This window comes from Nannospalax galili, unplaced genomic scaffold (assembly GCF_000622305.1).
Source record: "Nannospalax galili isolate Female #2095 unplaced genomic scaffold, S.galili_v1.0 scaffold371, whole genome shotgun sequence".
In the NCBI taxonomy this organism is placed as follows: domain Eukaryota; kingdom Metazoa; phylum Chordata; class Mammalia; order Rodentia; family Spalacidae; genus Nannospalax; species Nannospalax galili.
The window spans coordinates 5,396,708-5,410,316 of NW_008331606.1; the positions used below are offsets into that span (position 1 = coordinate 5,396,708).

A 13,609-nucleotide genomic window follows, 5' to 3' on the forward strand; every position below is an offset into this window, starting at 1 on the left:
TCAAATTATCCTAAAGATATGTAATAGATATCTATTCATTTTTATACCAACTTAAATTTAATCATCATTTAACAGTGGTACCCAGTAAAAGCAATTTAGCATTATAATGTATAATTCACACTCCTAAACAAAGGAGCCATAAACACAGCTTGAGTCCTCCCTCTTATCCTAAGGATTTCAGCACTAAATCACAGCAGAAGACAAACGCTAAAAAAATTAAATTAAATTAAATTAAAACACCATTGGGAATTTAGATATATCAGACTGCCCTTCTTCACAAGTCTTCTGTGAAGACCACTGTGAGCAGCCAACAAACTTGTATGTTCAAGTTGATTGGTATGGGTGAGAATCAACATTGATGTCTGGGGAAACGTGTTTGACCCTCCTTGTAAGGGTGGGGCAAATAGAGGAAGAATCCTATGGCTACACAGTCTGAAAAGTTTGTTTGTTGAAACTCCAGGCTCTGAACACAAAGACTTGGTGATCTTAGGAAATATGTGGAAAACCTAGCCAGGCATCCTTACCCAAAAGAGCTGCTCTAACACTTGGGGGAAAAAATCCAGAAATTCTGCTTCAGCTGAACTGGTTTATGTTCATCAAGCAGATTCCTGATATCTGTAATGCTAACTAACATAGGACCTTCGTCAGGGGAACTCAGTAAATATGATGGTGCTGTTATTTTGAGGATCTCAAAGATGAGGACAACCCCCCATGTGAAAGGATACCTAGGGAAATAAAGACTGCTTTGCCTCATAGTAGATGAAATGAATCTTATGACCTGTAAGATTCTTTTTCTATTGCCTTTAAGTGCTAGGCATTGTTGCTAATTTTCATAGTAGTTCTAAGACGTTGGCATTTTTATCCTCATTGTGTAGATGAAACAATTAAGGCTTGTGGAGATTAGACAACATTTTCAGGGGCGGAAAACTGATTCACACTCTAACTCTTTAAAATTCTTATTTATATTATTATTGTTGATTTTTAACGTGTATGAGTGTTTGCCTGCCACATATGCAAGTGTACCACATGCATGTAATGCACACAGAGGCCAGGAGAGGGTGTCAGTCCCCTGAAATTGGCGTTATGGATGGTTGTTAGCTGCCATGTGGGTTCTTGGAGCTGAACTTGGGTCCTCTGCAAGAGCAGCCGGTATTCTTAACCACCAAGCCATCTCTCCAGCCCCTCGCACTCTAAAGCTTGACGCTCAAGTTGTTTCTCCTGAGTCACATAGTCTTTTCTTTATTTCTTGCAATGCCAAACTTATACATTCCTGCATGGGGTACAGACTTAACTTTTTATGCAGAAAGCTTTGCTCTTCAAAACCTCCAGCATGCTATCCAAAATGAAGGTTTGTTGTAACTGATTATTCCTGGACTCTCATACAGTCTTTGGTCACTGATAACCAGAGCTGAGACAGTTCTGAATGGGGCCTTTCAGAACAGAGCAGTTTGAGTCACGCATTAATTTTTTTAATCAGTGTATTACAGATTCAGGAGAAATGGTGAGGGAAGAAATAGACTTTCAAGCTTGATAAACACAGATGTGTGAGGGAAATATTTCCACCAGTGTGTGTTCTTTTACCCTCTGTGATCTGGGGAATATTAACAACCTTTTCAGACTGGTAGGGTGTCTAACATGAATTCTGTAGCTGCTGTCAGGTTTGATTATACCAATTTGTCACAATTACTGCTTTATTTTTAATCAGGGTAAGGACAGTAATTTAGTCTTCTGCATTTTTGCCCAAAGTACTTTATGTCTAGAAAACTTGAGAAGAGAATTTTCAAAGATGATTCAAAATGCCCAAAATTAAAAAAGAAAAAAATCTTCTAGGAGGTTACTACAGTCAAGAAACCCATTCATTTTGCATTAAGAATTTGTTCAGGGGGGTAAGTAGTTAAGTAAATCAGAAATGCATTTAATGGGGGAACTCTTTCCATGTCTGGCAAAAGATCATTTCAGGGTTTAATGCAGAAAAAGAAAGCCATCGAGCTGGGTATTTCACCATGGATTTCTGAACTGATAGGAGAAAATATCATTGCTATATATCTTTTAAAGTATCTTTTAAAACTAGGCTCATCAAGAACAAATTTTTGAAAAAAGGTAAATTAAATAGGCAGCAATCCTGGGGGAGGCCTGAGCTCCAAGCAGACTTTGAAAAATCTAATTAGGATTAATTAATGCAAGCATGAGGAAGAGAAGCGAGGCCCATTGGAAGTTTCTATGCAATTCTCAAGGCCATATGTCGAAAACAGGATGAATAATAACTGAGAGAGTTGGCAAGAATGAAGGACCCTGCACAACTTCTGGCTCCCCATACTGCCTTCTTCCCACTAATGGAGTCAGTTTGCAACCAAGGCCTGGTGCTGACCATATATTCTAAGATGGGTCTTGCCCAAGGCAAGGGATATACCTCAGGGACTCTGGCTGCACATAGCAGCTGAAGTAGCATTATAGCTGGCACCTTCTTCCAAGTGACTCTGCCTCTGTTCTTTTACCAAGAAAATGGTCATCACGATAATCTTCTCAGGGCAACCATTGTAAGACAAACAAGTTCAACCATCTACAGGGCTTAGAACTACATAAAGCACATAGCAAGGGCTAATAATTGCTGTCTCCTGCTCCTCCCCATTCACATGCTTCTTCCTCATTGTACAGATTCGGAAACAGACAACTGTGTCACATTGGCTGAGTTCCACCTTACTTCTCTTTGTAAAAGTTTTCCAGCAATCAAGAATTTTTCAAAATAAGGTGGATTTGTTTCTCAAAAGAACCAGTGTATGAGAGAATGAGCAGAAGCAGAAGTAGGTTTCTTGTGATGTCTGAATCTTGATCAAACATCATCACTTTACACAGAGGGCACAGAGCACTGTGTAATTCTGAAGGAGGGAAGGGGTTGGCTACAGGTGTAAGAGAAAGGCTTGAACAAGTGTACATGCTTTCTCAAGGAGAGCACGACAACCCCTTCAGAAACACTGTGCTCTTAGAGTTGAACCTCTGAGTTAGATCTGATCACTCATAATTTCCCGGAAGAATAATAAGAGGTGTTCATATTTAGAACTGAGAAATGTGCATATGTTGATGAAATGATTCTGTGCCAAATCAAAGTCTCCTTCAGATATGCTACATGAGATTTAATGATAAAAATAAGTCACAGCATAGGCTTGAGTTAAAAAAGAATGCTCCATCTATTAACTACGTAAGAATAGCAAGAGCAACCTTAAAAATCATACATATAGAAAACGTGGCTTCTTTGAGAAAAAAGATAACACATTAACTTCAAGCAGTGCTAGGGCTGCATATTTTATGAGGCTTATTTGTACTGAATATCTTTGATGGGCTCTATTTGTGACTGAAAGTACAAACATACTGATTACAATCATTCTTTCCTACGTTTAGGAAGAAAATTAATTATCTGCAAAAAGCAGAAAGGCTTAGATAGACTCTCAGTCAGTAAATGATAATAGACAGCACCCAAATATAATGACTCCGTTTCTTACTTTATCTGTTTCAGGCATTCTAAGTGGAATGAAAAGGAAAAATTAATTCACTTTCTGAATATTCTTCGGAACGGATTTGAATTGGGTAAGAAAGGGGACAGCATCAGCTCTCCTTTCTCCCTCCCTGGACCCCATGGGATGTAAGAAAACAGCCTTGCTGCCTTATGCTCTTCCCAAAGGGACATTTTTGAAGACCGTGAAGAAATCTGTACTTTTACAACACAAAAGTTATTTGTTTTACCCCATTAATACTACCCCCACAACAAGGAAATGAATGGTAAATTGGAAGGCCTAACAAAGTACACAGAGGTCAGCACTCAGCAAAACCTGATGCTGAGAAGGGCGAGACTTGTACTTTATCTGGTAAAGGCTGCAGCACACTGGACGCTATTCATGTAGAATTACTGTCTATTGGCCTTCTGTGACTTTTTATTACAGCAAACATTGAAATTACTCCTCCTCTTAAGGAAATTACTATAGTACTGTGTCACTTGCTTAAAAACTGCCTCTGTGAGGTCCAAAAAAAGGTTTTGAATTATTTCAATTTTTAAAAATTTATTGATTTCATGTGTATGAGTGTTTTGCCTGCATGTATGTAAGCGCGCCCATGTCATGCAATGCCCACAGAGGACAGAAGAGGATGTTGGATCCTCTGAATTAGAATTACAGACAGTTGTTAGCTGCTATGTGGGTGCTGGGAACCAATATCCAGATCCTCTGTAACGGCAGCCAGTGCTCTTGACTATTGAGCCATTTCTCCAGACCCTAGGTTTTGAATTTCTAATGTAGACAATGAGGTTTGGTCTTTTGAAGAAGTGGTCCAAGTTATAAAGAACTTTGGTCTGGATACAAGACGAAAGATAGCAAAATAACAAAATGCGTAGGCCTAAGAGGTTAATGAGCTGAGGCTACCTGTAGGGCTATTGTGAGTGAGTGACGATTACTACATTTGCCAAGAGTGACTGCACTTCAGCTGAAGGAAAAGATATCACAGAAGAATGACACTGTGTACTGGATTTTCAAGTCTCTCAGCTTTTGCAATGAATATGGTAAATATCCAGAGGCTGTTGTTCTGCCTTCGTGAAGTACAGGCTACTGTCACCATATTCTGATCCCCTGAGCAGCCAACATCTAAAGCAGGCCTTTTGTACTCTCTCACTGCCACCCTGGGTGGGGGGCATGGGTCCTTATAATATGGGGGTCATGGGGATATCTTCCTGGACTTCTGTTTTCTTGGGTAAATTGTCCTGAGTGTCTAACTTTTCTGAATAGCCTTTGGGGACAAATCAGTCCTTCCTGTCACTCCCAGCAGACATGAATAAGGGTCTACTTACTACCCTGTGGTTATCACATCTGTCACCTTTTAAGTGCAGTAAAAGTGAGAACTTCCTTGGGAAAGTTGCCTAGCAATAGAAAACTTCCAAGCCTCAAAAAGCAAGAAAGGAAAAGATAGCTGCTTAGGAGATCAAAAGAGACAACCATAGAGTAGTAGCTGAAGACCAAAGTAATAGAGTTTCACGCTAATGAGAAGCAACAATCAAGGGCTCCTTTGATATTTGTATTCTCTGAATGGATGACAAAATTGCCACTGCCATTGCGTATGCCTCCTTCTATGTTCCAACAACTGGCATACAGGCTGTCTTTTGGCTAGCAAGACAGAGCTGAGCTGTTTTCTAGTTTTTAATGTCCTGGTTTCATCCTCCAAAGGCATTAAGAACTTGAAAGGGTTTTGTTGCCATTCAAGGATGGGAGGCTGTGACTTGGAAGACAATTCCCCATGGCTATCTTGTGCTTCTGCATGTCTTACAAACAGAGGCCTTGAGCACTGTGTGTTACAAACTATCTCTTTCAGGTATCTTTCCATAGTGAATAGCTTTGGAAGTTATAGGGTCTCCTTCCAGAGAAATGAGCAGTGCCAGTGGTGAGGAATAAGTTATTTTCCAGTTGCAATGTCGGGAATTGAGCCACTGGACTAACAGATCACTTTATTTTGGCATTACTAGAGATGGATTTGAGCTCCCTAAGCCTAAAGCTCCTCTTATAATGCAACTCAGTGTGTGTGCAGAAGTCATCCAGCCTCTTTGTCTCACCCCATGGGAACAAGGGCTAGGGGATCCCACTCAAATGCTAATATTCTAACTATTGTCACTACTGTGAGAAGGCAATAATCCTGCATCTCTAATTCCCAGAATCCAGGTAACAGCTTCAGGCTGACTTGTTACCTTGCAATTGAGTTCTCACAGTTCTTGGGGATGTGCTCTCAGCTTATCAGTTCACTGACCATAGAAAAGAGGCTTAGAAACTTATTGCTGAAGTCAGAACTAGTAAGCAACTAGTCATTATGGCTAGTCCTTTGCCAAGGTAAATGCAAACAATTCTAGATTTGTGAAAAGCCCACTTAATGTCCCACGATACATATGTAACATCAGGATGAAACATTACACTCCTTCCCTTGTGCAGTTAGTTTTTGAAACTAACTGTGAGCACTCAGTGGGCCAGTTCTTCTTTTGTAATCTTTCAATAAATGTGTTATCTATATTTGAAAACTGCTTTTCTCAGGTGGAGGCAGGAGGATCCAAAGTGCAGTGTCAACTTGTGCTGCCAGCAAGTTCAAGGCCAGACTGAGCTGAGAGTAAAACACAGTCTCAGAACAAAACAAGCCAAGACAAAAAACTACTACCATTTCCCCCATGGAAATCACCAAATCTGTTTTTACTCTAAATGGTAAAAAAACAAGGATGGAAGGATATAAACATTGTTGTCATTTCAGAAATGGCCCTCATCTAAATAAAGTTGCTTACTGCAGTTCTAGAGGCTGGCTCACATACCCTAATGAAGTAGTGAGCCACTTACTGGTTTTTATCACTTCTAAATCACTTGGAACTGAAAACAGCTTCTATGAATTCAGACAAGGTATCTCTATCCGAGGCCGAAAAAATGAAAGAGCAAAGTGAAAGCATAAGCAGAGAACCGACAATTTGACATCTGAGAAACGACCTCAGCCTTCAAAAGCGGAGGGGAAGGGAAGGCTAATCTTGGAAATTCTGATGAGTTATAGTCATTCACACACACAGGAAAATATATGAATTTGATAGAGTGAATTATTGAGGATCAACAGGAGAATCTTCCCCAGAGCTTCCTCCTACACATAAACACTGCCTTCACTGCATCTTCAGAAATCCTCGCAAAGGAAGTGAGTGTACTTGGGTACCAGCATATGTTAGGTCTCAGTAGGCAGTGGTACCAGCTAAGGAAATTCCAAAGTGGACACTTGAATGTACTTCTGTTATGTGCACTCAAAACCAGATATGGCGCTACAAACTATCTGCTGGGGCTAGAGAGGGAGCTAGTGTTAAAGCATGTGCTTAGCACGCACAAAGCCCCGCTGTTCCATCACCAGCACTGAAAAACACAAGCCAAACCAAACCAAAGCAAACAATTGTCTGTTGTTCCAATGGGTAGGTTGTCAGCATTGCAGCTGGAAGATAATACTTTTCTCACCATTAGCAGCACTCACATAGATTTAAGCAGAGCCAGCTGCCTTTGTGACTGGATCTTCCAATCACCTGCACAAATACTCTCTAGAAACCATTCTGTGCCTTTAAGTGCTAGGAAGATGAAAAATCTCCTGTCTTTTAGTACTTCACTGGGAAATACTAGAGCAAGAGTCTCCAAGGACAGAGAATGAATTCAAAAACTGATTGTGCAGCTGGAAAAACAGTAGGGAATAATACAGGATATTAAATAATATAATAAAAACCTATTTAGGTTGTGCTTGGGGAATGAAGATTCTAGTGGAGAGAATGGAAGTATTTGAGGAAGCAATAGAGAGTCATGGTAATGAGTGAGAGCTTTGGAGTCAGACAGATCTGGCTTTGAATCCTACTTCTGCCACCCATGAGCTGAGTGACTCTAGAATGGGGCATCAGAATCATTCATGGTCATCTTTGCAGACCCTCCATACAATGCCTGTCCATGATGCTTACTGCCCATCACAGTGCCTCCACAACAAAATGCTCAATAAATGTTTCCAGAATCTCTTTCAGAGAGACCTAAAATGAGTGTTACAATAAAGGAAGAAAGAGAGAAACAGTGGTGGGAGAAAAGGTTGCAGTTTTGCACAACATTCAACAAAACATAATAAGCCAACGGAATGAAATTGTGGAGTGGAAGTACTAACCCAGAGACTTGCCGAGATGAATCCATAAACTACATAAGCACAAGTGGAAAAAGAAAAGCACAAACAGTCACGCACGGGCACATGAGCAATTACTTTTAGGGGGCGGGTAAAGACAGTAAATGAAATCAACCACAGAAAGTTTTGGAAATCTTTCTGGGAGAAGGATAAACATCCAACATTTAAGAAATGGATGAATTATACATGAAGCGCACGATGCATGTGCATATAATCTGCACGTAGGTATATGGTAATGATAATCAAACTGATTTTGAGAATGAAACAATTGAATGCTAAAAAGATGCTTCACAGGGGCCAGGAATTCAGCTCACTGGTAGAGTGGTTGCCTAACATGTGCACAAAGTTGGGTTTTATCTTCCACACTGCAAACAAACAAAGAGACATGGCATTCAGCAGCTTGTATGTAACAACAGTGCTAATAATAAATGTATTTATTGTAAACTGTACATATCTCTCACTGCTTCAAGGTAATTCAATATGTGGAATTCAATAACATATTGATAATTTTTATAGTCATATTTTCTCACAAATACTATCAAAGATTCAATGCTCATTTGGGGCTAAGATATGTATCTAGTTTGCAAATGCATATAGAGGATCAAAATGGAGAATGAAAATACCTTCTTAATACTTTCTTGGACTTTTCAGTATGAATTTTTCTCTCCCCCATTCTCTTCCTTTATCTTCTTGCACATGCATACATATGTTTTTACATAAATTTTTAGCTGTTTAATTCAATTGCTTTGCAGTAAAATACTAAAATAAGTATAAGGAACTGTGGTTAAGGCTCAGTAACAGAACACTTTCATGGAATGTGTGAGGCCCTAGGATATATTTCCAGTACTAAAAGAAAGTGTAAGAAAAAACTATTGTCCATTTGTTACCTAGAAGTTTGGTCTGAGGCTTATTGGGGACTTGCCATTTCTGAACGAATCAATTCATTTAAAATCAAGTTTAGAGATGGTTCAAGCTTTTCAAAAAGTATCTGTGGTGTGTAGACTAGTTAGTCACTTCCAACTTTTGAACGTCATTTTCTTTATCTTTCAATAAGATAGTCAGATGAGGTCCTAAAGGAACATCAGTATCAACTGGGACTCTAGTTAAGTGACAAATTCTCTAGGCTCTCCATAGAATTGTGTTATCAGAGTCTCCAGAGTTAGACTCCAGAAGACTGTTAAACAAGTTCTCTAGGTGACTGTGTTGAAGAGCCAAGTTTGGGAACTGAACACCTACCACTTCCAGGGGTGCAGCCAGCAACAAAACCCCAACACATGTCTGCATGCACCTAATGGGTAGTCTAAGGGATTGAGGACTACCACTGGAGAAACTAAAGTGGCAACATACTTAGGAAAGCTTAAGAGTGTCACATCCACATAGAAGTCCAAAATCAGCTTCGGAATGTCAGACGGATGGTAGGCACCAAAACAACTGGGCAACATCCCTGTGTATAGACCTTATCTCATAACTTTCAGCTAGCTAAGGTTTCCCCAGCACAACTTTGGAACAGAATGTTTGAAAGATAGCTCTCAGCACAACTGAGCCTTAGACGGGTCTGACTGGTGGGGCTTTCTATTTTAATAGTGTAATGAAGTGGGGGGGGGTGCTCCTTCAGAATCTCGTTAATGCTTAGTTCTAGATCAGCTTTTGTTTTGCTATTCTGTAGGTTTGTCAGCATGAATAGAGTGCTGCAGTTTACCAAGCCCACACTTTCCCTCACCCTCATAAACTACTCTGCCCACTTCTGGCCCATATAGACTATGGGCTGGAACATACCTGGTCAGTGAGTCCCCTACCCCCACCATGTGATACAGATTACATCGTCTTTGTGATCATATAACAGGAAAGAGTGAGTATACACATGCTTTCTAGTTTTGTTCAGGCATTCCCAGAGGATGGCAGACTTCACGCTCTCATAACTAGATGGGAGCCTGGAGCAATCAGGCCCTTAATGGCCAAAATGGAAAGGGAATGCATCACTGAACACCTCTTGACAGTCGCAGCCTTTCCTTCTGAATGGTAATGACATGAATGTACTCCCCCATTGCATGCCAGGTATGTGCACGATGCACACTCCACCATGTGCACCTAGAATGTAGCACATTTGAAAGTCTGAAATAGCTATCCAATTTAAGTTCAGTATGTCTTTGCAAAATCCTAATAGTGCTTTTACAGTGAAGTCTGGAAGGTTCTATTGAGGGAGAAGACTGATATGGCAGAAAGAATACTAGATTGTAGTAGCAGAAAAGCTTTGGATTCTGCTTCTGACTCTTTTTATTAGTGAAATAACTTTGGGTAAGCCTCCTGGGACTTTATTTCTTCATTTTCAAATCAATGACATTAATTTGCTAATTTCTCATACAGCCCTTCCAACATTCACGTCATAGTAAAATTTCACTACGGGGAAATTTATTCAGTTGCAGGTCCAGCTACCAATGCAACTGTGACGTGCTCAAGACTAAAGAATTACTCCAGGCATGGTGGTGCATCTCTTTAATCCCAGCACTCAGAAAGCAGAGATAGTTGGATCTCTGTAAGTTTAAGGACAGCATGGTTTAAGAGCAAGTTCCAGGCCAGCCAAGGCTACATACTGAGACCCCAACTCAAAAAAAAAAAGGGTTAAGAACTATGTCTTGGGTAGTTTTGAATACTAAGCACTTAACAAAGTTCCGTACATAAAGCAGATATTAATAAATATTCACTGAATAATCCTTCCTGTCTAGACCACATGAGACTAGAGAACTCAATTTTCTTATTCTTTTTCTTCTTTTGTTTGTGGAGACTGGGTCTTAGTATGTAGCCCAGGAAGTTTTCTGACTCATAATCCTCATGCTTCAATCTCCTGAGTGATGGGGCTATGGGCATATGTCATTTATACACTTAATTTCTTAGCAGCTCCTCACTTCATTTTTTTGTATTTAAAAGCACTAGAGGAGGATACAGGCTTTCAACATCCATTATATTGCAGTCAAATAGCCAATTTCACACACAACCTTTAAATACTCCTGCACCTTGCCCTTAAAGTTGTCTTCTTATTTTCCCTCTTACTAAAGATATTCCCATACCCTGATGCCTTTGGTTTGTATCTAACACACAATGGCCCTCAATTAATATTAGTGAATGAACATATGAATGCACTTACTTTTCATTTTTCTAGTTCTGTGCAACTTACTCTTACAGAAGGCCCCAGAATCTGGCCTCAAATTATAAAGCAGTCAAGGGACTAGCCACTGAAAAATATCATTGCTACATAGGACATGTCTGTTCATTTTACTATAAAATATTTTCTCAGCAAATGGGTTTTAAATGGCTAACATCGTGAATCGGGCAATTAGAGCAGCTCCATAAGTAGCCACACCAAGGGTTGCATCATTCTGTCCTCCTTACTAGTTTAATTAGCCAAGGAAACCAATTACACCTATGACTGCACTTCCAAAGTTTAAAGACAAGGCTAACTGGCCCAATCTGCTCTCTACATTGTGGATAACAATGGCTCAGAGTATGCAGCAACTGTATCATAGAGAGGCTAAGAGTCTGAGTCAGCAGAGTCCAGCTGAGGCCAGGTTTGAATCTCAGCTCCTCCTACTTAACTAGCTTTGAGATCTTGGGCAAAGTACTTAAGCTCTCTAAGCTTCATCCTCCCTGTGTGAAATGAATACAACATTGAAACCCATCTCATGGATCACCATAAAATAAAAATCATGCACACTGGCTAACAGGACGCCTGAGAGGTAGCAGGAGCTCAACAATGACTGTGTATTTTACGGATCTGCCACACATTCCTACAAAGTGGGCAGCAATTAGGAATCAGTCAATACTTTAAGAGGACATAACTGGAAGCTCCTGGCTATATGTTCCAGGCTACATTGGAAGTGGCTGTCTCCTGTGGTTCTATGATAATATCTGATCAAAGCCAAGCAAACTGTTGCCTCATTTGCAGAACTGTCCTTCCCTTATCAAACAAATCCCACCAGGCTTAGACCCATCTAATTAAGGCTGGGGTTCAAGGATGTTTTGCTTTTCTTTGGTTCTTGTGTGGGTTTAGTTAGTAGGCTGGGTCTCTTCTGTTTAAAGTCACTCTTCAACATAGTAATGTGGTATACGTGATTAAGACCACAAGAGTGAAATCATAATAAAAGTTGATAATAACCGAATTAGAGGGAGAAGTTTTCTGTTTCTGAATCATGGCTCTTCCACTATTGATAGCTAGGGGGGCCCTTGGGCAATGTGTAATTTCACTAAACTTCTGCTTCCTTGTTTATAGCATAGAGATGATGTCTTTCACTTCAGAGTATTACCATGAGGCTTACGATACAACAATAACAGTAATCATAGCTAATATTTATTGAAGACTTATCATGGACCACACAGATGCTAAGTGCTTGAACACATGCAATGCGTTTCCTATGAAGAACATGTTTTTAGTTTTTGTTTCATGAATTAGAAAAATAAAACTCATGAAGATAACATTAGTCCTCAATATGCCACAACAAGGAAGTAGGCGGAGCTAAAAGTCAAAGCCATGTTTTATGACTCTGTAGCCTGTAGTTTTATATGTTCCCTATCTCTGTGTGAGCTCATTCACTCCATCTGTCATCCTTGCCTGCCCTTGAAGTTTTCTTTCTCTATTATTCTCTCTATCAGCACCTGTTGCTGGAGAGGCTACCCTTCACCACAGTGAAGGCCAGTTGCTTTGAAAATGTAAGGCTGACACTTACGGTGGTGGTCAGCTTGCCTCCATTCTTCTGGACATACTGGATGGAATCATGGATCGTGGAAAAGAGTCCAAGCAGTACATTCTCCATGTCATAGATTCTGTACATGCCGTTCACGAGTTCTTCGAGAGAAAGAATGTATTCTCTCCAGTACTTGTCGATCTCTACCACACCTGCCATACAGCCTTGCATGACCACGTTGCAATAGCCACCACAAGGCTTAACCATCATCAGTCCCTGGCAGTAAGAGCAGTACCACATCCTGGTGAGCATACGGCCGCAGTCCTTACTGAACTTGAGATGATCGGTTGTATTGATCACTTCAATTCCTAGATTCAGAGCCTGAAGGAAGATTCTAGTAACTTGCAATGACTTGGAAACTTGGGTCATAATAAGCTTGGGGAAACTGCCAAATACTTTCAGGTCACGTCTTGCTCCTCGGAGGCACTCATTGATGTCTAAAGCTGACTCGGGCAGACCTGGGTTCATTAGCTGGGTATAGATGACTGGAAACAGGCTGTCAAACAGTTCATTAACCATATCATCTACGTTGATATCAGAACCCAAGATGTAGAGAGACACATCGGTGAAAAATTCACTCACAAAGTCAAAAGCTTGGGGAGTCAGGCTCGGGTAGTTGTTCTTGAACATGGCATTGGTGTAGTTCTTGGCATGGCGAACAACAATTTCAAAGGCCTCTGTAAAATAAGAGATAAAGACATGTCCATGAATTAAAGCATGGAATCCAGGGTGTACTTGAATTTGATATGTCTCTATTGCTTTGGTGATTAAGGTCCCATTTGCCTTAAATAATTGACTCACATTCATTTCTGGCATTGTGTAAGCCCCTGCAGTTGTTTGCTCCTGTGAATCAAGTTTCCTTTCTGAATGTGAAGTTCAAATTCTGATGGGCACATAAATTCTTAAACACACAAATTATATTTCAAATGACAAAAGCCAGGATTCAGTTAACATTGTAGCCTTTCATGAACACATTGATTAAAAATTGGCTAAATGAGAAGTTATTTCTCTTTCTCACATTGATTTATTTAGTCAAAAAGAAATTGAATTTCAGGACATTTCATTTTCAGACAGAGATAAATATTTGACAACACACTGCATAAACTCACATAACAATTTGAGCCTGTGTAGTCCCCAGAGGAGAGGCAAGTTATTAGCCAAGACTAAAAGCTAACCTGAAT

The 13,609-nt window shown here is 40.1% G+C and overlaps 1 protein-coding gene across 2 annotated transcripts in view; it reads right to left on the reverse strand.

Annotated features, from left to right (window-relative positions):
* Positions 1-13,609, reverse strand: part of Gpc3 (glypican 3) — a 433,306-nt gene that overhangs the window by 174,544 nt on the left and 245,153 nt on the right. For both annotated transcript variants that reach the window (XM_008826751.3, XM_029560452.1), the window contains exon 3: positions 12,411-13,105. In XM_008826751.3, coding sequence (XP_008824973.1) covers positions 12,411-13,105 — 695 coding nt within the window. The remainder of the gene's footprint in view (positions 1-12,410; positions 13,106-13,609) is intronic.